Genomic DNA, 26,977 nt, shown 5'->3' with positions numbered 1-26,977 from the left:
CAAAAGTTAGGCAAGAAAAGAAAAAGCTCAAACCAAAAAAAGTTGTTTTTTTATGTTAAAACATTTTTCAATAAATTTATTTTTTGACATGAAAAAAAACCAAACAAATATTGTTAAAAAATAAAATAAAAATTTGAGGATAGTAGTTGTTTTTTTTTTTTCTTTAAAGAAAATTAGGATTTTTTTGTAGAATTGTAAGAAAAAAGAAAACATATATTCCAACGCATAAATGATAGACTCATTGAGGGGACTTGGTTAAGGATTTAAAAAGGATATTGTAGGGTTTTTTTGATAATTTTTTTTTTTCGCTATACTTTATACTTGTGTTTTTTTTTTTTTGACATTCAAAAAAAACTGAAATTAAAAACTTAAAACACAATACATATTAAAAGCATAAGATTTTTTTGTTAAATAAAATACTTAGTTTAAGTTTGTTAAACAAATTTTCTCAAATCTTTTTTTCTTTCATTAATAATAAAAAAATTTTAAAACCAAAAAAAAACTAAATAAAAATATTTGAGCTTTTTCTCTTCATTGCACCAGTTAAATAAAATTTTAAAAATCTCTAAAAAATCAAATTAAAAATTTATAAAGTGTCCTAAATTTAATTTAAAAAGCCCTAAACTGTAAATTTTTTTATATTCTCTAACTTGGTGCATTCATTAAAATCAAAATATATATGTTTTTTTTCAAACAAACTCAATAGAAAAAAAATAATAAAACTTTTAACTAAAAAAAACTAACTGAAAAGCTTTTTTATATATACGTTTTGTTTTTTCATTTATATAAATATTTTGTTTTCACTATATAATTCTTTTAAATATTTATATATAAAAATTTATATAAAATTTTAATAGAAATGGCAACAATTTGTACTCACTTTTCACTGTATTCATCCATATGGGCATACGATTGCACGGAATTCTCTTCAATCAAAAATTTGACACGTTGATAGAATGATGCTGTTACCGAGGGTGGTTGTTTGCGCAACAGCACTTCGACGGGATCATTAGATGACAGGCACATAATGTGTTCCGAACAGGCCGGATGTGAGCAACATTCACTGTCCGAACAATCTGTCATACCATCTATAAAATGGGGGAAAGAAATTAAATTAAAAAAGAAAATCAGATATGTGTTACATATTGTTGATGAAGGAGATGGTATTATGGGAATAATTGTAATAATTTGTTTAGATGATTCTTAATATTAAAGTTTTAAATAATATTTGCAAGAAAAATTAAGGAGAAATTTTGACCTGAGGGAATAATTATATTCAAAAGCTTTTGAGAGCTTTAATTAAACAAGAAAGCTTGAAGAGAACATTTTTAGAAAACCTTTAATTTGAATTTGTTCAAATATATGCATCTAGAGTTTCAATATTCCTTTTATAATCTAAAAAAAAAGAAACAGCTTTGTAGAAGTTGTTAAAGCTCTTTAAAATATTTGACAAGTTTAAAAATCTTCATAAGAATATTTTTTAAAAGAATTTTGAAATTTGTTAAAATGAACAGATTTAGAAGTGTTTAAGGTGTTTAAAAAAAATTTTGCCGCTTTCTGTCTCCTTTTTTAAAAGCTTTTATTACAGCATTCAATAGTTAAGCATTTTGTTAATCCTTAAGTGGTCTTAAATAATTGATATTTGAAAAGCTCAATAAAGCTTCAAAAGGATTTAAATCATTACCTTTAAAATCTTTAAATATAAACTTCAATACTCAAAAGAACGAAAGCTTTGTAAACAACTTTAAGAATTTTCTTTAGTTTTTGAAAGTGGTACAAAATCATATTTTATACTAAGATTTTAAACTTTGAAAGCTATTTTACTTTCTGTCGCTTAAGCTTTTTTAAAGCTTTTATCAAAGCTATAATATTTACAAAGCTAACAATAAACTTAAATAAACAATATAATAAAGGCATTTAATGTCTACAATTGTTAGTAGAAAGAAAAGCTCAAAGAAAGCTTTAAATGCATTTAAATCAACAAAACTGTCTAACATCAGAAACTTTTTCAAAGCTTTCAAAAATATATGTACATTTTCAGAACTGAAGCATTGAAAATTTATCTTTGATATTTTTGAAAGTTATATAAAAGCTTAATTTAAAGTTATTTATATATAAAGCAATAAAATTCTTTAAGAAGCTTTACATTTTTAACATAATTTATAAAGAAATTAAAGCAATTAAAGCTCTATTTGAAACAACCTTAAGATCTATACTAACATTTTAAACTTTGAAAGATATTTTACTTTATGTCTCTTAAGCTTTTTTAAAGATTTTATCAAAGCTATAATATTTACAAAGCTTTCAATAAACTTAAAAAAACAATATATTAAAGGCATTTATAGCCTACAATTGTCAGTTGAAAGAAAAGCTCAAAGAAAGCTTTAAATGCTTTTAAATCAACTGTCTAACATCAAAAACTTTTTCAAAGCTTTCAAAAATATATGTAAATTTTCAAGGAACTAAAGCATTGAAAATTTATCTTTGATATTTTTGAAAGTTATATAAAAGCTTCATTTAAAGTCATTTATATATAAAGCAATAACATTCTTTAAGAAGATTTTTAAAATAATTCCTAAAGAAATTAAACCAACTAAAGCTGTATTGGAAACAACCTTAAGATTGCCTTACTTTTGAAAACAATTTAAATTCTTTGCACAAAACACATTCACATAATCTTCTCTACTTTATTTTTCAAATCACAACAAGTTGTTTATTGAAAAAACAAACAGCTTTCACAATATTAAAAAAAAAACTCTTTAACATAAGCTTTAACATCAAAAAAGCAATACATTTTAAACTTAACTCCCTATCATTTTCATAATCTTTTAATTTTAACCTTAAGCCTTAAAATCTACTATACAAATACAGTGAATATATCACAAAATGTGTTAAGGCTCCAAAAAAAAAAAAAAAACAACAACCAAAAAAAGCTTCCAAACCCTTTCCAACAAAAACAAGTTCTTTTTACAATACATCATTTTATAAAACGTGAATATGCCAACATTTTATACACCTCTAAAAATTGAGGCCTTTTACATACACTCTGCCATCAATGAATGAATATATGAATGATGTTGACTTCCTAGAGCTCTGTGCTCCAGCTCCCGATTATGTGATGGTGTTATTTATGCAATCACGTAACCTTTTTATTTGGTTTTGTTGTTATTTTTTCTCTTAATTTTTTTGTTCTTCTTCATTTCATTTTTTTTTATTTCGCATGTCAATTTTTAAATCCCCAAAACACTTACAATCAACTCTCATATATATAAAAACTACAAGTACACCCGACAACTACTATACTTGAAGTTCATCATCGTCTACATCATCTACAACATTTATGGCAAAATGAATGAAAGTACGTTTTTGCGGATGTACGTTAAACATTTTATTTTTCCTACAAAATTTACCTGAAAATTTTAAAGTGGGAGTTTTTATTTAGGCAATAGACAGTAGAATAAGAATATGGCGAATTATCAATATTTGGAGAAAAACTAGGGAAGTTTTTTTTTTAATAATTGAAACATTTTGATTTTGAAAAGTTTTATGAAATATATCGTTTGTCATTCGAAATCTCCTCTAAATTCTTTTAACTTTTATAGGGGTTCCACTGTCTTGATTACATTTTCCATTAAATACATGGTACGTATGGAGAGTAGTATGTACTTGTGGCATGTTTATCAAAAAATGATGTATTACAACAACATTACATTACACTTCTATATATGAACACACATAAATACTATATGCACCCCTCCTATACTTTCATATATTGTATAGGTATTTATAGTGTATGTCATATACATACATGTATAAAAAATGCAAGAGCACGTATTACTGTAAGACATGTTTTAAATATTAACCCTTCGTGTATTTGTTCAATAACCCATACACATACTTCTATCATAAAATATACACATATTAATTAAGGTTGTTCCCCGAAAAAGAGCTAAATGATCTTAACGGAAATAAAAGTTAAAATCTTTCTCGCTTTTCGAAATTTTTTAATTTTTTTTAACAACATCAAAAGATAATAAAATCCTTTTTTATTTAATCCTTAAACAGCGTTTTCAATTTTTCACAAATGACTCCCTTCAACAAACCAATATTTATTTAGTTTCTATACAATTGGGACGCCCTAATAATCATGCGTATGTTTGCTTGTGTGTACGTATTGCTACCTATACAATTTAACATTTACATGTATGTGCTCTTGAGATATGAAACAAAATAAAAAAAATATATAGAATAAAAGTAAAATAATGTGAAACACTTTAGCCTTACAGTATGCTAGGGAATATTGTTATTTTTTTTTTTTTTTTGCTGTAAATAAAAACAACTGAAAGGAAATGCTTCAATATTGTCACAACTCTTCAATAATAAAAAATATACATACATAAATATAGGTGTGGAGGTTAAAAAAAATCAAGGGTTCTTTACTCATAAAGGTAAGTACGACTTTTTGGGAGGCCTACTTCAAGTCTATGGATACTATAACATGATTCATTCATGACATTTGTTATTCTTTTTTGTCATTTGTAATGATCATCAGAAAGGCTATTCCAAGAAGTGTTAAACCATCTAAACATCTGCCCTTTGATTTAAGTTCCTGAAATTAATGATCATCAGAAGGGCTTTTCCATGAAGTGTTAAACCAATTAAACATCTGCCCTTTGATTTAGGTTCCTGAAAGATTAGCCATTGACTAGTCTAGACTACAGTCCGGTTCTTAGCCTAGACTGTAGTCAAGTTCAAAGACTATGTAGACTATAACTTTGAACAAAGTCTATTGTTTGGTCCATATACTAGTCTTGTTTGGTCCATATACTAGTCTGTATACCGATTTATGGCTTAGACTATAGTTTGAACCAAAGTCTAGACTATAGTTTGGTCCAAAGACTAGACTATAGTTTTTCCAAAGACTAGTCTTTAGTTTGTTCCATTAAATAGACTTAAGTTGAGTTACAAACTGGAGAGTTGTTTGATCCATAGACTATGCTACAGTTAGGACTATAGTCATAGTCTGGGCTGCAGTTTAGTCTATGGACTAGGCTAGTTTATTGAGTAGTTTGGTCAATAGACTATAGTCTGGTCTATTAAATATACTATCATATGAACTATAGTTTAGTTTATAGGATATTATATAGTCTGGTTCATAGAATAATCTATTGTCTGGGCTACAGATTATAGTCTGGCCCATATACTTAGACTTAAGTTGGGGTACAAACTGGAGAGTTGTTTAATCCATTGACTATGCTACAGTTAGGACTATAGTCATAGTATGGGCTACAGTTTAGTCTATGGACTAGACTCGATTATTGTGTAGTTAATAGACTAAATTATAGTTTGGTCAATAGCCTAAAGTCGGGTCTATTAAATATCATATGATCTATAGTTTGGTTTATAGAAAATTATATAGTCTGGTTCATAGAATAATCTATTGTCTGGGCTATAGACTATAGTCTGGCCCATACACAGGACTATTGAAACTAATCTATTAAAAACGACAAATTTGTAAAAAGCCAGTAAATTATTCTTAGATTTTCCGGTAAAATGTAACAGGGTTTTCATCACCTATATATGTAACCTAAAAAACGACTAACTTAAATTCGACTTCCTCTACGAGTAGCATTCCAACTACTCAAGATCAAGTACTAAGGGAGTAAAAGAGACATGTGTTTACAAAACCACTTTAAATGTAAAGAAAAAAAATAAAGAAATACATACAGACAGACACCTTTTTACATTGACATTTTGTTTATGTTTTCAAAGTTTTTTTTTTTTTTTATTTTATAAAAAACAAAAACAATCACTTTGAAAAATAAGTACATTTAAGACTAAAACAACAACAACCAAATACTTAAATGTTAAAGGTAATCTAAAAGAGTTGTTGTTATTATTGTTTAAAAGCATTTAAGGATATTGTTATGTATGTGTATTTGTTTCAATTTAGGTTTGATGATTTCTTTTTCTTTTCCTGCTGTGTTTTTTTTTTATCGAAAACAATAAGAAGCTACTTATTTTTAAGTTGATTTAAATTTCCCTTGATTTCCTTTTACACTAACACACACCCACGAAATATTGACTTTTATTTAGGGAACATCTAAAAGCTTTTAACACCTTGCGAGGAATTTGTTTTTAAAGCTTTAGATTGTTTGCATATTTAAGGAATTTTTTTATGCATATGTTATGTAAATTATCAGCTATATGAAAATGTTTAGAACAATGGTTGACTTTTTCAAGTCACGGGTACTGAAAGTAAGCAGTTATTCATTAGTAGATAAATTTTATTAAAACTTAATTAGGAAATAAAAGTGTATAAAGCAATATTTTTAATGCTTCTGTTAAAAAGACACAGTCTCAGTGTGCCGATCACTGTTATAGAATATTAGTATTTTTAATATTTTATCAACAAGTATTTTGAAGATAAATCTTAAGTTTTCTTTAATTGAAATGAATTTTATGTTTAATATTAAAGCTTTTGAACTTAAAAATTCATAATTTTTTTTTTTATAATTTTTTTCAATAGCACATGCCAATATCAAAAAGACATTACCAAGGGACTATTATTTGTTCTCCTGCTTATTAAATAAAATCAAAAGAAAATTGATTTATTTATATATTTTCTTTTATATTCTTAAACTTGCTACTAAACCTAAACAAAAACTATAGACACAAAAGTAACCGAAAAATACAAAAAAAAAAATTGATTGAAAAGTTTCATAATATTGTCTAAATAAAAAATTCAGAAAAATGCAAGAGAAAAAAAGAAGTAAATAAATAAATATGAAAAAATTATATTATGTATTCCCAAAAGCTTATAAACATGATTAATAATTGAATTCTATACAGAAATCAATAAAACAGACAGGGAAAAAAGAAGTTTGTATGGAAACAGTTATGTATCTATACACAAAAGCCAATTTTTATGATAGACAAGAAAAACAAACTATAAAATTCTATTTAATTATAATAATGAAACCATATAATAAAAACTCAAAACATGTCTAACATTATGTATACAAAATTTGTTAAAAACTGTTCATTAGTTATTTTTGTTTTAATTTTTGTGAATTCCGTCTGAATTTTAAATTTATAACATATTTTAAAATGTTTTTTTTTAAATATATATTATTTATCACTATTATTAAATAAAGTACCAAAAAGGAATACAAAAAAAAATATATAAAAACACAATATTTTTTAACTTACCACCATCATTATCAATATTATCCTTGCAATTCATTTCCAATGCAATTGAACAATCTGTACCAGCCCAACCTTCAATACAATCACAACGATATTCGCCATTTTCCAAAGTGCATTGACCATGACGTGAGCAACCATTTTCACAACCAGCTGCAAAAAATAAAAAAAATAAAAAAATGGAGAATGAGAAAAAAATAAAATAAATACATTCATAATTAATGAAAATCAAGGTTCAATGATTTAAAGGAGAGCAAGTTTATGTATACATCTGCATAAATGATTAAAGAGCTTGTGTAAAATATAAATAAATTAAATAAAAATTAAATTTGTTTTTGTGCTGCTTTTGAACATTTGTTAAAAATTCTCACACAATAGTTAAATTTTTTATACTCGTAAAAAATGACTTGGTCAGGAAAATAAAATAAAATTATCTTTAATTTTGTATTTAATAGTAATTTAAATGAGAATCAATAGTGAATTTTGAACGAGAGAGAGGGGGAGCTTTTCTTGTTTTTTGAGTAATCAATTAAAATCTACATAGTCTAAAAATTAAAATATTTTATATTTCGTAGTAAAAAAAGCTTTTTTATTCAAAACATGACAGCTTTTCCAGGTGAAAGGATTTAAAAATCCTTTCAAAAAAAGATTCTATTAAAATGCTTTTTTATTAAAAAAACTTGTTTAAGTTAAAAAAGCTCCAGTAAGTTTCACAGAGTTTACGGAGTATTTTGTGATATTTATATAAAAGTAAAGCTTTTCAGTTTCAGCTTTTATAGAAAGTTATACTTTAATACTTTTTGTAAATTCATTGGTGCTTCTTCACATAGCTTGTTATTTAAAAACCTTTTTACAAACAATTCTATTAAAATGCTTTTTTTATAAAAGCTTTATTACTCAAAAAACTTATTTAAGTTAAAAAAGCTCTCCAGTAAGTTTCACAGAGCTCACGGAGTCTTTTGTGATATTTATATAAAAGTAAATCTTTTCAGTTTCAGCTTTTATAGAAAGTTATACTTTCATAACTTTTGTAATATTTTTTTTACGAGAAAAGCTTTTAATATAAGTTAATCTTCTCAGTTTTGCTTTCAGAGATATTTGAGATATTTTATACTATCTAGCTTTTGTACTGTTCAATATTTTTACTTTAGTTAAAAGTTTTTTGCTTAAAAGAGCTTTTTTTAATACCGATCTAAATGTTATTAGAATAACTTTAAACTATTCACTATGTATATGTGTCACTTTTCTATATTCTGATATTAATTGACTGTAAAAATCTCCTTTAAGATTAGTATTTAGAAACTTCCTTGCATGAGTGATAATAAAGCTTTTTACATGAAAGCTTTGAGACCTATAAACAAACTACGTTTACATATCGTGTATTCAGTTGATACTTATTCATCAGAGCTTTTATTTCGATAGAGTTTTGACACATACTAGAAAGAGCTTTCCTTTTCGTTAATAACTAGACAGCAGCTTTTCAGAGTTTATATAGCTTTCTGTTTATTTTTAGGATTTATAGCTTTAAAACCTTAACCCAAATATTCATAAACGTTTAAGAAAGTTGTTGATGGTTTATTGTAGGATTTTTGTATGTAAAATGTGTATAATAAACCTAAAATAACCGATTAATATCTTTATGAATACGGGAGTTCAAATTTAATTTATTTAAATAAATATATTTCGTGATTGCGTATTCATTCAGGCTGTCAATCACATACATTTTTATAATTCTGTAAATATTAATGCATGTCTATGGTAAACAAAAAAATTCCGCATAAACTGTTTTGTCATTTTACAACAGTTTATTGTCTGTCTGTCTGCCAGTGTTGTTTTAGAGAAATACCTAGTGATCAATATTTTGAAAAAGCTTTTGAATAAAAAGACATTTCGCAGACAAAAGTTATCTCTAAAGAAAGTTTTTTTCTCTATACGTCCAAACCAACAACTCCTACATATACATATATGATTCAAATGAGACAGGATATAAAAAGTTATAAAACTATAACAAACACCTTTAAGTCATAAACAAAGTTTAATGGTAAAATTAATCTTCAAAGAAAGCTTTTCTTTCGAACAATACATTTGTCAGTCAAATTTTTCTTTCTAGAACAATATCGAACCAAAAGAGTTGCAACCAGTGAAATCTTCCTAAACAAGCTTTGTTGCAGGGTACAGAAAACTCGATACAGATGAATGTATAAATCTCTATGCCCCTACCCACATACTGAAACAAGACATATCGATTAACACAAAATTGATGAAACATGTTGGCAAAAGTTTAAAAAAAAAAAAATATTTTATTATAGTTTATTTTCCAAATAACACATAAACAAAATCTATCCAACTAGACTGCACATCCCTAAATAAAAAAAATAGTTTTTTAAACAGGAAATATGTAATATATCACAAAAATTTTAGCATATGCACTGAAAAAAAACCCAAACAATATATAAATATAGAAAATAATCTATATATATAGAAAACAAATAAAAAAAAAATAAATTGTTAAAAGTTTATAACAAAAACCAACTATACTATATATAAATAAATATTTTCAATAATGTTGACGTGTGCAAAACCAATAAAACTTCCGCTATTTTTGGAAAATATTTTGTTTCTTTATGTTTTTTTGGGCAAAAAAAACTAAGGCAATTTGGAAACAACTTAACGACTTTTTTGTGCACAATAACAAAATGTACACAAAACATGTTACTAGTAATATTTCCTTTAGATAATGTTTTTTTTAGCTTTTTTACAGGGTACTAAACAAAAATTTAGATAGAAACTAAGAAGTACAAAAATTACACATCCATATATATGTAGCTATAAAAATAAAAACGACAAACAATTTAAGACTTCCTTAGAAATATTATCAATATAAATTCCTTTTTGAGTATAAATATATAGCATAAGTTAAGGCAGTGAGTGTCAAATAAAAAGAGACACAACAGCAAACGAGCATGGCATGTCACACAAGCAGGCATATTATTGTTAAATTGTATATATCATATTATATAAAGAAAAGTAAAGAGTAAGAGAGTGAGAGTAAGAAAGAAAAAGTACTTGTTTTGAAAATATAAAATAATGTATGAAGTTTTAAACAGGCCTTATAAGACAGCCAAGAAGCAGCAGCTACAAAATAATATTGCACAAGTCTGAAGTTTCAGAGAGGAAGTTAAAATGTTACAAATGATTTTCTAAATTGCCTTTTTAGAACAGACATGCATACCCAAGACTTTGAAGGTATATACAATGTATGTTTGTACATGACACATGTCACAATGACATTAAAATGCTAGTAAAGCGCCAAATAGTATGGAAGTTGTACAAAAATTTTTGCAAAAAAAAAATATATTTTTATCTATTTGTTTTGTGTTATTTGTATATTTATTTGTAAAACATTTTGTCTCCGTAACTAATTTCTCGTTTTATAAATTTTTTTCTACTTTTTTGAAAAAAAAAATACATATAAATAAAAACTGAAATTTTTCTGTTTTCCTTTTAAACATAAGGTAGAACGAACCTAAATTTCATGATGGTTACGGAAATTTCCTAGTTTAAATATTAACATCAATTTAGCATGTAGAAATGTTAAAATGATGATAATGATTTTGTACTCCAGCTGATAATGATGATGACTTTTGTACAAATATCTACACATACCTATATACATAGAATACATGTTTTATAAGTGTTTAGCTTTAAGCATACTTCCTGTCTATTTTACTGTACATGTATAAGGTACACATACATATATACATTTTCCCTCTTAGTTATATATGAGTGTCTATGTAAATACCCACATTTAGTTTCCCAAAGAGATGACATTGAAGTTAAACTAATGTCTAGTATGTCTATGAAAGTTATATATCTTATATTTTTTATACCCTACACCACTTTAGTGAGGAGGGTATATTGGGTTTGTTCTGGTGTTTGTAACGCACAATAATATTGGTCCTATACCCACCTTAAAGTATACCATTCGGCTTAGAATCATTTTCTGAGTCGATTTAGCTATGTCCGTCCGTCCATGTAAACCTTGTAATCAAAATACAGGTCGCAATTATGAAGATAATTCAATGGAATTTGGTACATGATCTTCTATTGTTACAGGGACAAAGCCTTAATAGTTAAGATCGGTCCATTATTTCACCTAGCCCCCATACAAATGAACCTCCGAATATAGCTTGTAAACCTTGCAATTAAACTACAGGTCTCAATTTTGAAGATAATTCAATTAAATTTCTCAATTGATCTTCTATGGTATCTGAGATGAAGCCTATTGAAAATGGTTAACATGAGTCCATTATTTCACCTAGCCCCCATACAACTGAACCCCCGAATAGGGCTTGTAAACCTTGTAATCAAATTACAGGTCGCAATTTTGAAGATATTTCACTGACATTTGGTACATCGTCTTCTATTGTCCTAGGAACGAAGCCTATTGAAAATGGTTAAGATCGGTCCATTATTTCACCTAGTCCCCATACAACAAGGGCTTGTAAACCTTGTAATCAAACTACAGGTCGCAATTTTGAAGATAATTCAATGAAATTGGCATATAATCTTCTATGGTACCGGAGACGAACACTATTGAAAATAGTTAACATCGGTCCATTATTTCACCTAGCCCCCATACAACTGAACCCGCCGAATAGGGCTTTTAAGTTCATAATTATGTTTAATATACTCGTATCTAGGGTCTAATTTGACCATAGCCCCTATACAAAGCTCCCTTCAAAATTTCACTTAAATGTCCAGAATTTTATCAAACAATGAATGGCTTAAGTATATCTGAGGCAAGGTACAATTCAACTTAAATGCTTTATTATGAAAAGTAAATCACATTTTATTTTTGTAACAGGTGTAGGGTATTATATGGTATCGGCCTCGCCCGACTATAATTTCCTACTTGTTTTTATTTTCTATAAGGTTCCCTTTTTACATTTCTACTGCTACCACTAGTACTTTTTAATATTTGTGCATGTCTTAACATGTCACATTATTTGCAAATATTCAAGAAAATTTTAGAATATATACAAAACATTAAGAAAGTGGTATGATATAGGAATGAAGGAATGTTCTTATATGAACATGACAAGTTAGAATATATATGCATATATTAACAACTTTGAAATGTCTAGCTAAATAGAAAGAAGCCATATTACTATTATTTGATGCCTTAAAAGCTGAGGGTGTTGAAAAGAGTATTTAATTTTTTTTCTCGAAAAAAAAAGAAGCATACTTTAAGGCGAAATATGGGTTAGGGAAAAAAGAGATTTGTTAGATTTAATATTAATTTCTAGTAAATTAAAAAATTTTCTACAAAAAAGTAACCAAATTTTAAACTTAATTTTCTCCTATAAAAATAGCCAACTTTCTTCATAATTCCCTAAATACTTTTTTTCGTATGTATGCAATACATTTTTTTCTTACTCTCTATCAATTTCATTACTCCTATTACCAAACGTCTGAAAAGTTTAAATTTGATTTTGTTTATATTTAAAATACTGCAGTAAAAAACAAAAATTGCTCTTCTCAATAGATTGTTGTGTTAAACAAAAATCAAACTATTGATTTTTGTTGTAGTTGTCTATACTTTTATTTTGTTTTAAAAAGTTAAATTTGCAAAAGTTTTTTGGTATCTCCTGCATACTTTTAGGGAATTTGAGAACCTTTTTATTCAGGGTAGTCTCCTTTTCTCCTATATAAGTAGTTTCACTTTATTAAATTATATACATATAAATGTAAGTGTATGTGTGTGTGTGTGTGAGTTTGAATACTTACGCAATGTACAATGTCTGCCATTCCATCCTTGTGAGCAGACACATGTGCCATTTTTACATTGGCCATGTTCGGAGCATCTGGCATCACAGGGTAATTGATCGCAGAGATTTCCAGTCCAGCCGGGATTACAGCGACATTTGCCAGATTCACAAACACCATTGGGACCACAATCTAAACTGCAGACAGCTGTAATACATAGGAATAACATAATAATTAGTATAAATACACATCAGAATTATTTTAAAGCATATTTAAGGGGGTAGTATTTAATTAGTAAAAAATTAAATACCTTGGCATACTTCTAGGCTAAATTATAATAAAAAAAGTATTGCCTACTTTAAGCTGCTAAAATTTTAAATAATTCCCTTGGCATATTTTAAACACCTACAATATTTTATCATTAATCTTTTTTTAATATATATAGCGCTAACTAAGACGTAAAAAAATATATATTTATTTCATCTAAAACATCAATAAATTCATTTCACAATTTCAATAAATTTTAGTTGTGTGCAAAAATCCCTTAAGCTTAAGGCTCGACAAACGTTAGCATACTTTAAGGCTAAATGTCATTACAAATACTTAAACAAATAACAGAAAAGTGAACAGAAAAATAATAATAATAAAAATAAGAGCAACGGATGAATATAAATTGTAATTTCCTTTAGACATATGCATAGTATATACTACAATCCGCCAGATGACAGAGGAAGAAAACGTAGAAAAATGTGAGTGAAAAAAAAAAAATAAAAAAAAATAAAATAATATTTCTAAGGTGTAAATGTCAGCACTTGAGCAACAATTTAACAAATAATAGTAACGTAAGAAGGAAGAGAAAAAAAATTTTTACAAAAAGCCTTTAGGCTAAAACCTGATAAATTTAATATTAAAGAATTATTAAACATTTTTATCAAATTGTTAACTTAAGGGATTTAAATTAAATTTTATTTAGCAAAACTTTTAAGCTCAACTTTTAAAATAATTCAAGCATTTAAAATTAAATTGTAAAATAATTTCTTTATGCAATAAAAACATTGTACCAGACTTTTTTTTTAAGCAAATTTCAAACCTCAACTTTTTTTTAATACAATATTTATGTATATGTCTGCTGTTAAGTGTCTGTGAGTATGCATTATACAATTTATTATAAAATTAATGAAGTCTGTCTTTTCGTTGTGTCTGTGCAACGAATATGTCTGAGTGTGTGTGTGAGTGTATATGTAGTTTATAGTCTATTCTTATAACAGTCTGCAAAAGATAATGTATGGCGGTTAAAATATGATATATATGAAATTTTATATTTGTATGTTGTTTGAGAAAAAAATAAGTTGGAAAAAAACAGTAATTCGAAAAAAGTTACTATTTTATTAAGACAAACTTATATGCGTTTCCATGACTAGAAGTTTTGAAGTATGTATTTGTCTTGAGTATGTTTTATTTAGAGGCAAAAGTTACTACTACATTTTTGCTTTAATAGAGTGAAAAGGAGATGTTAAATTAAAACTTTAAGTTAATTTAAATATTTGCTATAAGACTTTAAAAGGAACTTAAAACTCTTAATAATTGAAAAGGCTTGGAGCTTTGCTAAGAGTTGCTTGGGTCCTAATCTTGGACTTTAAGCACCAAAAATTTTGTCGCTATAATTCGAAAAGCTATTACAAGAAATGTAAAGCGTGGAGTATAATAAAGTATTTATATTGAATTGAACCTTGCCTCAGATATTCTTAAGCCATTTTTTGTTGATTAAAATTCTGTACATTTAAGTCATATTTCGAAGGGGGCTTTGTATAGGGGCTAGGATCAAATGGGGCCCAATCATCAAAAAATTCATCAGGGTCATCAAGACTAGTGTAGAACTTGGTTTTGCAGCTTTTGTCGAGATACGAGTATATTAAACATAATTATGAACTTAAAAGCCCTATTCGGGGTGTTCAGTTGTATAGCCCATAAATATTAGGCCGATGTTATCCATTTTCAATAGTATTCGTTTCTAGTTCAATAGAAGGTCATGTGCAAAATTTCATTGAATTATTTTCAAAATTGCGACTTTGTTTACATGGACGGACAGACAGACAGACAGACAGACAGACAGACAGACAGACAGACAAACAGACAAACAGACAAACAGACAGACAGACAGACAGACGGACGAACAGACAGATGGACTTAGCTAAATCGACTCAAAATTATTCTAAGCCGATTGGTATACTTTAAGGTGGGTATAGAATTATTGTGCTTTACAAACATTAGCACAAACCCAATATACCCTCCTCACTAAAGTGGTGTAGGGTATAACAATTTGTCCAAAAACTGTTATGTGCAAAATTTCATTGAATTATTTTCAAAATTGCGACTTTGTTTACATGGACGGACAGACAGACAGACAGACAGACAGACAGACAGACAAACAGACAGACGGACGAACAGACAGATGGACTTAGCTAAATCGACTCAAAATTATTCTAAGCCGATTGGTATACTTTAAGGTGGGTATAGAATTATTGTGCTTTACAAACATTAGCACAAACCCAATATACCCTCCTCACTAAAGTGGTGTAGGGTATAACAATTTGTCCAAAAACTGTTATGGTTTCTGAGAAACTTGTTACTGAACTGTGAACATTTCAGAAGCAAAATAGATCAACATGTTGCTGGCAACATCAAGTTCAAAGTTTAGAGAATTATAATATTTTTTAAATAACACAAAAGATTTTCTCTATTCCTTTAACTTAATATTTAAACTTATTTTAATACTTTGCTCATAAAAATACAACACCAAAGACTTCTTAGAATATTTTAGTAAGACATTTTCAAACCATTTGTCTTTGTTCTTTTTTTTTTATTAACTTGACTAAAAATTGTTTCTTTTACTGCTCTCTTTAAAGACAACTCCTACTTTTACTCCTTAAAATCCAGGGAATAAAAAAAAACACAGTCATATTAAAATCGTATTATTTTGTTACTTTGAACAAAATAGCGTTTAAATTTTACCAATTGAACAAAGCTAACAACTAGCTGGCTTATACTGCTTTCTATCAACCAACCAACAATTTTCTTTTTTCACTTTTTCTACAACATTTAACGTATAGTTAAAGCAACATATAAAAAAGATAACACAGCTAGTAGTTTTAGTTGCTGTTGTAGTGGGTTTCGATGAAATAAAGCTTAGTCATAAAATATTGAACTAAAAGCCACAAGGCACATTTACTAACAAAAAATACAATGTTTGTAAGAGTGTGGAAAAAACGAACATAGACAACAGACACAAACTTCATGATAGAATTTGATGACGAGAAATATACGTTGATAAAAATTTAGGTGCATTGGGGAAATAAAGTATAGAAAAAAGATGACAACAACTACAACTAAACAACCAACAATATTTAGCTAAGGGAGTAGAAATTTTCTACTACTAAAAAGACACAAAATCGCATTTTGCTGTACATTTTTTGTTTGGTGCAATGTATTTGGTTGGTATCATCAGAAATGCATCATTTATCATACAAAAAAAAACTCGCACACACTCAAACATATTGATATAGTTTCCCATACATTCAAAGGAGAAAAAATAACGGTGTATACAACGTAAAATTTAGCTGAAAAACAAATTCTATATAGTTTACTCCTCACTGTCATATTCTTATATACATACATCCATGTAACTCTGTAACGGGTGTATGTACATATGTATAAGAGGTGGGCTTGTAGTGGTAATAGTTTTTTTAACACATACATACATGTACATTTAGTTACAGGCAGTACATTAACAGTGTGTTGCAAAATATCTTTTATATTTTAACAAAAACTAACAAAATTTTAGATTTTTAAAAATCTTCTTCTTTATACATGGTACCACTGTTCAATATCTTTATTGCCACACTTTATATAGCCATTTTTTCCGCTATTGCTCTTTCTCTCATAAACTTCCGCTTTTTGTGGTTACTACTAATACATTATCAGGCGATGAGTTGCCATGGTTTGGTTGTCTGTTTTGAGTGCAACATTAAGGGAAAAACGATTGTGACTATCATAAAATGTCATTTTTATAAAGTATTTTTCTATACACTTTATACACATTTCTTATTTATTGCTTATATAAATACAGAGACGTTTTGATAAAGCTTTTTGTTTCATACATTCAATGTTTTTTATTTATGTAGCATACTTTTGGTATATGATGTACTACTAAATGTATATTAAAAGTGGTTTCAATCTTAAAAATGTTTTCATTTACGTTTATTTTTGTAGCAAATTCGATTAATATTGATTTTATGCTTAAAATACATTTGAAGTTTAAAGTTCAGTAGAATATAAAATCATATAATTCAATTATTTTTAGTCTCTTTACTTAATGTCGTAAAATTTTAGTTAGACAATTTTCTTACTACTACTATAGCTTAATAAAACCTGACAATTTTTCTTTTTTTTTTGTCATTTACCGAAAAAAAACTTTTAACCTAAAATTCTTAATAGTTTTATTAAAAACTCTTAATCCTTTTCCAATATCATTTAGATATTTGTTCATTTATTAAAAATACTTTTAATGCTTAAGGTTCTTGTCTTTTTAAATGTACTTTATATAAACCCACTTATGTTTATGTATATGTATAAAATGTTGATGCAACAAAAGAATAATCTTATCTTAAAAACTCAAAACTCTTAAAGCTAAAGGAGGCGTTAACACACTTGAATGAATTATTTGTGAGGAAAAATAAGGAGACAAATAATATAATTATGGGAAATTAAAACGAATTTTAAAGGCTCTATAGAAAAATTCGGAAAAATTTATCAAAAATAAACTGAAACATCTAAATGTTGTGGATTCATTGTAAATTCAGAAACATGTTGCTAGGCATAATAAATAACCATTAAATATTATAATAAAGTGTGATATTATTAGCATATTTTTTGGTTAAAATATTAAATAAACAATAACGCTTGTATTTATAAAAAAATCTTATTTTGCTTTTAATGCACTTAATAGTTAAAGCACACTTTAGCCTTAAATACCATTAATAAAATTGTGATATTCATAAACATATAATAAACGTATATTAACTATTGTGCTGATTTATGTTTAAGTTGGCAGCACTGTACAATATGGCTGTCATTTTATGTGTTAGTGTTGCGTACAATTAGGATAAAATATTCGTTGATTCGGTTTTCTTAATTTCATATTTTTGTTTATAATAGATTTTTGACAATAAAAACAAACTTTTAAGAAAAATAAATATATATATAGCTTTAATAAATGTCTATTTAGTTCAGATGTATAAATATAACATATAATTTCTAATTATTATTAAAAGTATCCGAATAACGGATATTTTGTGACAAAATATACATCACTATGACACATTTTCTTATTTTTACTTATTTTCCTTGTAATTTTTGATAAATTTTTGCAAATATTGATAAATTTCTTTGATATTTGACTAATTTTAATGCCGGCGAATATATTTTGCATTAGTATAACACTAATCAATATAATTTACATGGTTAATTACTTTATGGCATTATATTTAACCAACAAACTTTGAAAAAGCCAAATCAAATGATTTTGTCCATCATTTGGTTGACAGACGGGCATTTCCAAATTGCCTAAAAATAGTGCTGGACAATTGGAATATTGTCATATATTCATGCATTAATCCAATAATGCCTAGATTTGAGTTTTTCATCAAAATATAATCGTTTAAAAATTTTCTGGGATTTTATTTACAAATTTGTAAACGTTAAAATTAGAATTTTTAGATTTTATTTTAAAAGAAACCATAATTAGTTTTCGCAATCAACCTAAAATTACCGGAAAAATCTTTATCTGAGAAAAAAAATTGTTAAAAATCAACTTATTGTTGGCTTAAAGAAGGGTCGAGCCTACAATAAAATTCCTCTAATTGTCAATGGTTTATTGAAGGTGTTTTAAGCTATTTCACGTTTATAAATACGATTTTCCTGAATTTTGCCTAAAATTGTTTAATAAACCTAAAATAAGTTTTTATAAATACAGCCGTAAATTTATAAAATGTTGCTTAAACGAAAAGTTTATATGTATATGTTTGCAACATGTTGCCAAACATTCTTTAAATAAGGAAAATAATACGCAAGGTTAATTTTCCTAAATAAGTATTTTACAAAATGAAGGTACATTAAAGCTATCATGTTCTGTGAAAATTGAAAAATTGTTTACAGCAACATGTTGCTAAGTAATAAAGACTTTATCAAATTGTTTGAAATAGTATTTTTGAATGGTATAATATGTAGATAAATACAGAAAATGGGAAACAAATTTGTTTTCCTAAAAATAAAGTAAAATTTGATCATCAACATGTTTCATCAAGATAAATTATATTTATAAACAATTTAAAAAGTTATAAAATAAACATGTTGCTAAGTTGAAAAACTAAATAAATGTTTATGAAATTGTATTTTTTTATAAAATATGGATAATGTTAAAAAATGTGCTTTGCTGACAATAAAATGAAAGTTGCTCAGCAACATGTTTCGTCAACATAAAGTATATCTACAAAATATAGAAAAAGTTGTGAAAAATACAACTGCAACATGTTACAAGTACGAATTTAAACGGTAGTAAACAAATCATTTTGCTAAAAAAAATGTTGATAAGAATGTTAAAAAAAGTATAATAATGCAAGAGCATTAAACTTATACTAATTGTTTAAGTTTACTAGATTTTCTCTATACATCTGTATTTATTAAAAACTACAGCTTTAGCCCATTTTTTAACTAATTACTTTAAGCTACCGCCTTCTGCATCTTAAATCTATTGCAAAAACCATCTTTCAACAGAATTAGTTCCCCTAAAAATACAATATCTTATTAAAATAATTCCAAGATCTTACAAACAACATGTCTTAGTTAATTACCCATCATTTGAGTATGAGAATCCTTAAGGATACCAATCTATTAAATATGCTCATAGAAAATAAACAAGAGAGAGAAAAAAACAGAAAATATTCTAAGAAAAGTAATTGCAAGTGGCATGTTAAACAAAGGCTTTTACAGTTTTATACATGTACAACACATTTTGCTAAATGAGACAGGCGGTGAATAGGAAAAAACAAAGAAAAGGCAACAAAAAAATCTATGTAAAAAGAAATATGAATTGTGAACATGAACATGCAAGCAAGTGTTGGATACAGTGGGTAAGAGAATAACAAAATTTGAAAAGTTGAAATGTTTTAAGAAATAGAAATAACAGCTTTATAATATCTCGTTTTATAATAATTAAGTTTTAAAAATTTCCATTTTCCTAGAGGTCAAGGGTTAAAACTTAAATAACTTATTTAAAGGTACGATTTAAACAAATTCTTGAAAAAGCTTTTAATTCAACTTTTTGCTTTAAAGAAAATTAATCTTTCCTTTAATATTACAAACGACATTACAATGAAAATTTTCCATTTTTTCCCACTGTGCCCTGATTAATTTCTTCTTCTTATTTTTCTCTTCTATTAAAATAGCTGTTTTTCTTTTCATATTTATATGCTAGCTGCCTTTTGTGACGATATTATATTGAGCTTTTCTTCTCATCTAGAATTCTTTACAAAATCATTTTCATCGTCATCACCCAGGATCCTAACAGCTCGACAACTAACATCTTAAGTATTGTTAGTTTTCATAACTTTCATATAAAAAAAATACCAACATACGTTCATACATATAATTTTTTTCGCTCTCTTTATTAAAACTAAATACAGGTGAATCCCTTTAAGCTTTTTGTATGTTTTAAGGAGCAAAAATGAAAAAAAAAAAAAAAAAACATCAAGTAAACTAAAGTATATTAGTCTATACAATATGAGGGCTTTTGTCTGTGTTTAATGTACATAACCTAAAAAGAAAAGAAAAAACTAAAACAAGTCAGAGCTTAATACCAGCATATTCCTCACCTCTTTATAAACATTGCTTGATTTAGTTCAGATCTTTTTTTTTTTTCTTTGCTAGTATATTACAGCCATCACTTGTTTACCGTTTGAAAAAAAAAAGTTTTATTTTTATCATATTGCTTAAGTTATACGTATGCATATCAGGCATAAAACTCAATCATTGATTTTTTTACGTATCAAAACATTTTCGAAACTCTGCTTATACTCGATTTTGCTGAGCTTTTGTTAAATGTACGTCTATACATGAAGTATTTGTGTGTGTGCTCCTTAAGATATGCTATATAGAATTTAATTTGCTATTTTACCAACATAAGCACACACAAACGTTTATATAAAGGAAACCTCTGAGAGAATTTGTGTTTTTTAAAGATAATCATATTCAGTCAGGTTGACTGGCGTCTGTATTATGTTTTTCTCTTTTTCCCTTACTTTCTTTGGAGCAATAAAAAAAAGAAACGTATGCAGACTTATATTTACTTAACTCTATAAAGAGTTATACCTGTGTATGCACACCTTATTTCTAAACTTTTCTAAACTATAGTATTTACCTAGCTAAGATTTTTTTTAAATATATAAAAAAGGGTTAATGTACTTTCAATCTAAGTTTGTTGTAAAAATACACATGTGCTCATCATAGTATATAAGATTTTGTTTCTGTGATTTTATTTTATTAGTTATTGAGTTGTGAATATAGATTTTTAGTTGAACTTTGAACAGTTTATAAAGTTCATAATTTTATGTAGAAAAATGAAAACTAAAGTTTTATGAAGATAAAAATTTACAAGTTTTTAGGATGTTCAGTAGACAAAATTATTTAAGCAGCAGCTAAAACATACAAGTATTGACAAGGTTATGGTTGAGTGTAGTAAATGAAAATAATTTATAGTTTTACTTAAGGTATTTGAAAATAGATTTAATTTAATTTAAGCTTAAACCCAGAAATCTGTTAATGGTGTTTTTAATTAGTTTAGGAAATAAATTTTGAAAATAAGGAAATATGAAGCATACTTTAAGGAGGTTTAAAGCGAAAGAGATTTTGCTTTACTTCTTTAAAACAAAATGATTCTGAATCACATCGATTGCTCATAGAAACTTATGGAAAATGTGTTCTATTACTTTTATCGATTCGATATCTTTTTTTATATTAAATAAAGAAACTTTTTTGTTGAATTTTACCTAAATTCCGATGTATTTAAGCAATTTATTGATGAAAAACAAAATTTCTAAAAAAGGCTTTATATGGGAGCTAGGGTCAAATATGGGCCTATCCTCAAAAAATTTGGAAGAGCGATGTAATTTTATATAAAGGTTAGTTATGCTGAATTTCATGGCGCTACTAATGGTTATAAGTAAAAGTTTTGGACGTTTAAGTTATTTTTAAAGAGGGATTTGTATGGGGGCTAGGTTCAAACGACAGCCGTTCAGTATAAAAATTGGCATGGTCATTTATGCTTATATAAAACTTAGTTGTGCCAATTTGTGGTGATATATATACCCAAAATCGGAAGGTCAGGTTTTATGGGGGCTAGCTGAAATAATGGGCGATTTCAATCATTTTCAATAGACATCGTCCCTGTGCCGAAAAACTCGTATGGTCCAAATTTTATCCAAATATCTTGAAAATTGTGGCCTGTAGCTTGCGCACAAGGTTTACAGCCAGCCAGCCGGACAGACAGACGGACGGACATGTCTTACATGCGTTACAAACATCAGCACAAACGTATAATACCCTCCTCACCCTATGAATACTGCAGTTAGTTTACTGTTTAATTTTAGTAAAAATTTCAATATTTATTGAAAATTTTATTTTTTATTTTACTAATAAAAATATTCTCATAAACAATGCATATCGCACACCTAGTACAAAAGTGACACAACTCAAAATTTTATTTTTGCGTTTTTATATTCTTTAAGCCCTAAGTTTAAGCCTTAAACTATACACAAGATACTAGTTTAACTCTACAAAAATAATAGTGTATTTTGTTGTTGTTAACTGTTCAAGAAAAAAAACGTTATGTCTTTCTTTATCTTTCAGAATTTGTAAAAAATTTGTTTCCTTTTCTTAAAAAAAAAAATTTTGAGTTGTGTCACTTTTGTACTGGGTGTGCGATATGTCTTTGTCTTTGATATATTACAAACATGACAAAAATTAAATTTATTAGTTTATATAAAAACAAATACTAAAAATGTGCTTGACCTTTTTACTTAAGATCAGTAATTAAAAAAATATATTTTAAAATTTTGTAGACAAAAATTCCCACACAAATTTAACTTTAATAAATTTTCCCAAAAAAAAGACATTTTACAACTTTACAATGAACTTTTTTACGTATGTGTAATATTAATACTACAAACATTTAATATCAATTATACGTCATGGTAAGAGAGCTCTCTAGAGTACTTGTATAGCAAAAAAAAAAATTGTGATTTTTATTTCAAAGTAGATACTAAAAACATGATATATTTTTATTAAATTAAAAAGTTTTACATATATTGTTTAAAGGACACTTAAGAGTTTTAAAGGTTACAGACAAAATAGAATTTAAAGAAAATTTAAATAAAAAAATAAATAAATAAAAGCAGACAGATAAATTTCAACATGTAGACAAATAGATAGACACATGTCTGCATATAAAGATAAATTATCGAATAAAAAACATATGTTATGCAGACAATACTAGAAATAAAGTAAAAAAATAAGCAAAAGTTGTAGTAAATTCTTGGGCACTAAAACGAAAATTATTGAATGTTTTGGGTAGAATAAACAAAAGACAAGAAATCAGCAAACAACTTTAACTAGATTAAATGCTTACAGCTTAGTTTCCTATCATGGTTTAATAAAAAATGCCTTTTAATATTTTCCCCTGAATTATAAATCCCTTTCAAAAACTTTATCTGCATACAATGAAAACAACAACAAAGCACTTCCGCTGACCTAAATATCTGCAGTTTATAATCAAAACAATATCATACAAATTTTATAAAAATCCCTTTTTACAAATAAATTTAAATTTATTACACAGTTTAATGAACAAAACAAGTCCACAATATTGAACTAAAAAACTATTTTTTTAAATTAAAAAAAAAAAAAACAACAACAACAACGACGAATAAAACAAAACAAAAAATCATAAATATTTTTAGCTTTGGTTCGAAAGTTATTTTAAGTCCACTTAAAGCTTAAATAACTAACTCTCCACAACAACCTATGAAAATATTTTTGTTGTTTTTCCACATGCAAAAATAACCAACCAAACAAACCGAAAAAATTCTGTATATGTAGTATATTTTTCCACTTAACCTGATTTTGTAACAATCTAAAAATAAACAGCATACGGGAGAAAAAACAATATCAAAAAACAACTACTACTACTACTACCCACTACATACACGTACAACTATAACAAATAATATTGAAAAAACTATATATGAAAAAAGTGAAAAAAGTTGTAGAATAAAAAAAACTTCATAATAAAAATTGCAAAATTTAATAACAACTCAACAATGTTGAGTACTTTTAACCCAAAACAAGAAGCAACAAACACTATGGAAAAAAATCCAAAAAAAAAAAAAAATGGCAACATATACACAAGTACTGGCTACAAATAAATTAGAAAAATATTTAAAAAATAAAAAAAATACACACAACAATACATGAAACATTCAAAACATGGCAGCACAAACACTTGCAACATATTTTTTGTAACTGTAAAAGTGGTAGTAGCAGTAGTAGTGGTGGTAGTATAATACATCTAACTAAACCTAGACAATATACCACAACCTATAACAGCATGTTGAAAGTTTAGCTCAGCAAAAAAAAAAAAAACTACAACAAAATGTTGAACTGAATATATATATTTTTTTTCACGATACTTGGTACCCCTAAAAACACTTAAACTAAACATAACTCTAGTAGTTCAACATTTCGGTATTTGTATAAGAGGAAGAGTTTTATATACAACAGAAGACAAAGAGTTAGAGTGAGGTATACATTTACACTGAAGGTGTATAGTAACAAAAACAAGTAAAACATAAAGGATCACAAAATGTGTGCTACCCCCTCCCCCCCCAAAAAAAAAAAAAAAAAAATTGTCCACCTCTATATAGTTCTATGAGTTTATATGTGGTGTGTTTGTAGTGAAATAAGATGAAGAACCAACAATTTAATAAAACTCTATAACATACACACGTATGACAACAGCATGTACATTGTACAAGTACTTGCAGTAGTTAGTTAAAGCAAAAGAGTGCCATGTTACGACCATGACCAACACTCATGTCAACGTGGTCGTCATGGGCCACATGCCAACAACAGCTCAGCTAGTAAGAATAACAAAATAAAACGATAAATACATATGAGTACAACAATGGCAGCTGAAATGCAGGAAAAAAGTAAGAATTTGGAGGAATACAAATGGAGCTACTCAAAAAAAAAAAGAAAGAAAAAATGCATAATTTTGAAGCCCTAAGCTTAGTCAAAAGTTTTCAATGAAAGCTACTATAAGCTTTTTAGTGAAAATAAGTTTTTTCTTTTCACTTTCTAATGAAAAATGTTTCTTAAAGGTTTTAGTAAAAAAATTTTTTTCTTAAAGCTTGTAGTCAAAAACTATTTTAAACATTTTTAATGAACAACTTTTTAAAGCCATCACAATGAAAATTTGGTTTTCATTAAAAAGCTAATTTTTTTTAAGTTTAAGTTTTTAAATGAAAATGTTTTTTATAGCTTTTAAGCGAAAAGCTTTTTCCAGTTTTAAAGTGAAAAGCCTTTTAATGTTTTTAAATAAAAAAGCTTTTCTAAACTTTTAAGTGAAAAGGATTTTTTAAGCCTTTAAGTGAAAAAGCTTTTTTGAGCTTTTAAGTGAAAAAGCTTTTATAAGCTTTTAATTGAAAAAGCTTTATAAGCTTTTAAGTGAAAAAGCTTTTTAAACTTTTAAGTGAAAAGGATTTTTTCAGCCTTTAAGTGAAAAAGCTTTTTTAAGCTTGTAAGTGAAAAAGCTTTTTTAAGCTTTTAATTGAAAAGCTTTTTTAAGCTTTTAATTGAAAATCTTTTTTAAGCTTTTAATTGAAAAGCTTTTTTAAGCTTTTAAATGAAAAGGCTTTTTAAGCTTTTAAGTGAAAAAGCTTTTTTAAGCTTTTAAGTAAAAAAGCTTCTTTAAGCTTTTAAGTAAAAAAGCTTTTTTAAGCTTTTAAGTGGAAAGACTTTTTATTACAAAATTTTATATCCTACATTGATATTTTAAAATTTAAAAAAATTTTGCACAACATCTTAGTGAAAAAGCTAATATTTCCAAAAAATATTTTTATAGAACTATATAGAGAGCTTTTATAGCATAGAAGTTTCCAATAGTTTTTGTAATCGAACATCGTTTAATAAAACCGTTTTATTATAAAAACTAATTTACAAAAGTGCATGGGAAATAAGCTTTTTGATTACTCAGTTACACAATATGGAAAATAATTCAATATATTCTTATCTGAATGAGCTTTAAACTTTACAACAAAAGCTTTCTTTAATTCAACATGTTTTATTTACTTGTTTCTTGTTTAATATGAAGATGTTTTCCTAATCTAGTTTGGAAATCTTAGTTTTGATTTCTTCTGTAACATGTTTACCTTAACCGATTGTAGGAGTCTATAAAATGCTATATATACATCATCATGAAAACCACTAACATATATTGCAACAAACACACAGACAGACATGTTAAAATACAGGTTCATATTAAAACCCAGTGACTTTTACAGCTGCTGGCCTGTAAATGGCAGCCCAGTGTGACTACTATTTACATGGTTGTATATACACAAGTATTAAACATAAATTTATAAATGTTTTCATATGTATAGTGTATTAAATTCTTGGCACATTTGTTATACACAAGTGTTATATTTTATAAATTTTTTCACCATCCTCGCTCTCTGTGCTATTTTATTATTCCTTTTATTATTTTGGTTTAGGTATAGTTGGCTTTTAGGCGCGACAAATATTATTTTCATATACAATTATATACAAAACATTAGGGAATTGTTTTACAAACCCATATAAAAACTCGTAACGAAAAAAAGTATAAAATTTGTTG

At 26.8% G+C, this 26,977-nt stretch overlaps 1 protein-coding gene across 1 annotated transcript in view; it reads right to left on the bottom strand.

Moving 5' to 3' along the window:
• LOC119604773 (teneurin-a) overlaps positions 1–26,977 on the bottom strand; it is a gene marked incomplete at its 3' end in the record, with an annotated part of 327,052 nt that overhangs the window by 57,886 nt on the left and 242,189 nt on the right. The window contains exons 8-10 of the mRNA XM_037957607.1: positions 12,997–13,182; positions 7,213–7,359; positions 881–1,088 (exon numbers count right to left, since the gene is read on the bottom strand). Coding sequence (XP_037813535.1) covers positions 881–1,088; positions 7,213–7,359; positions 12,997–13,182 — 541 coding nt within the window. The remainder of the gene's footprint in view (positions 1–880; positions 1,089–7,212; positions 7,360–12,996; positions 13,183–26,977) is intronic.

The sequence above is a fragment of the Lucilia sericata genome, unplaced genomic scaffold (genome assembly GCF_015586225.1).
Source record: "Lucilia sericata isolate MDLA Ls3-8-SP2 unplaced genomic scaffold, ASM1558622v1 Contig000429F_arrow, whole genome shotgun sequence".
NCBI classification, from domain to species: Eukaryota; Metazoa; Arthropoda; class Insecta; order Diptera; family Calliphoridae; genus Lucilia; species Lucilia sericata.
This window is presented reverse-complemented; position numbering and strand designations above follow the sequence as displayed.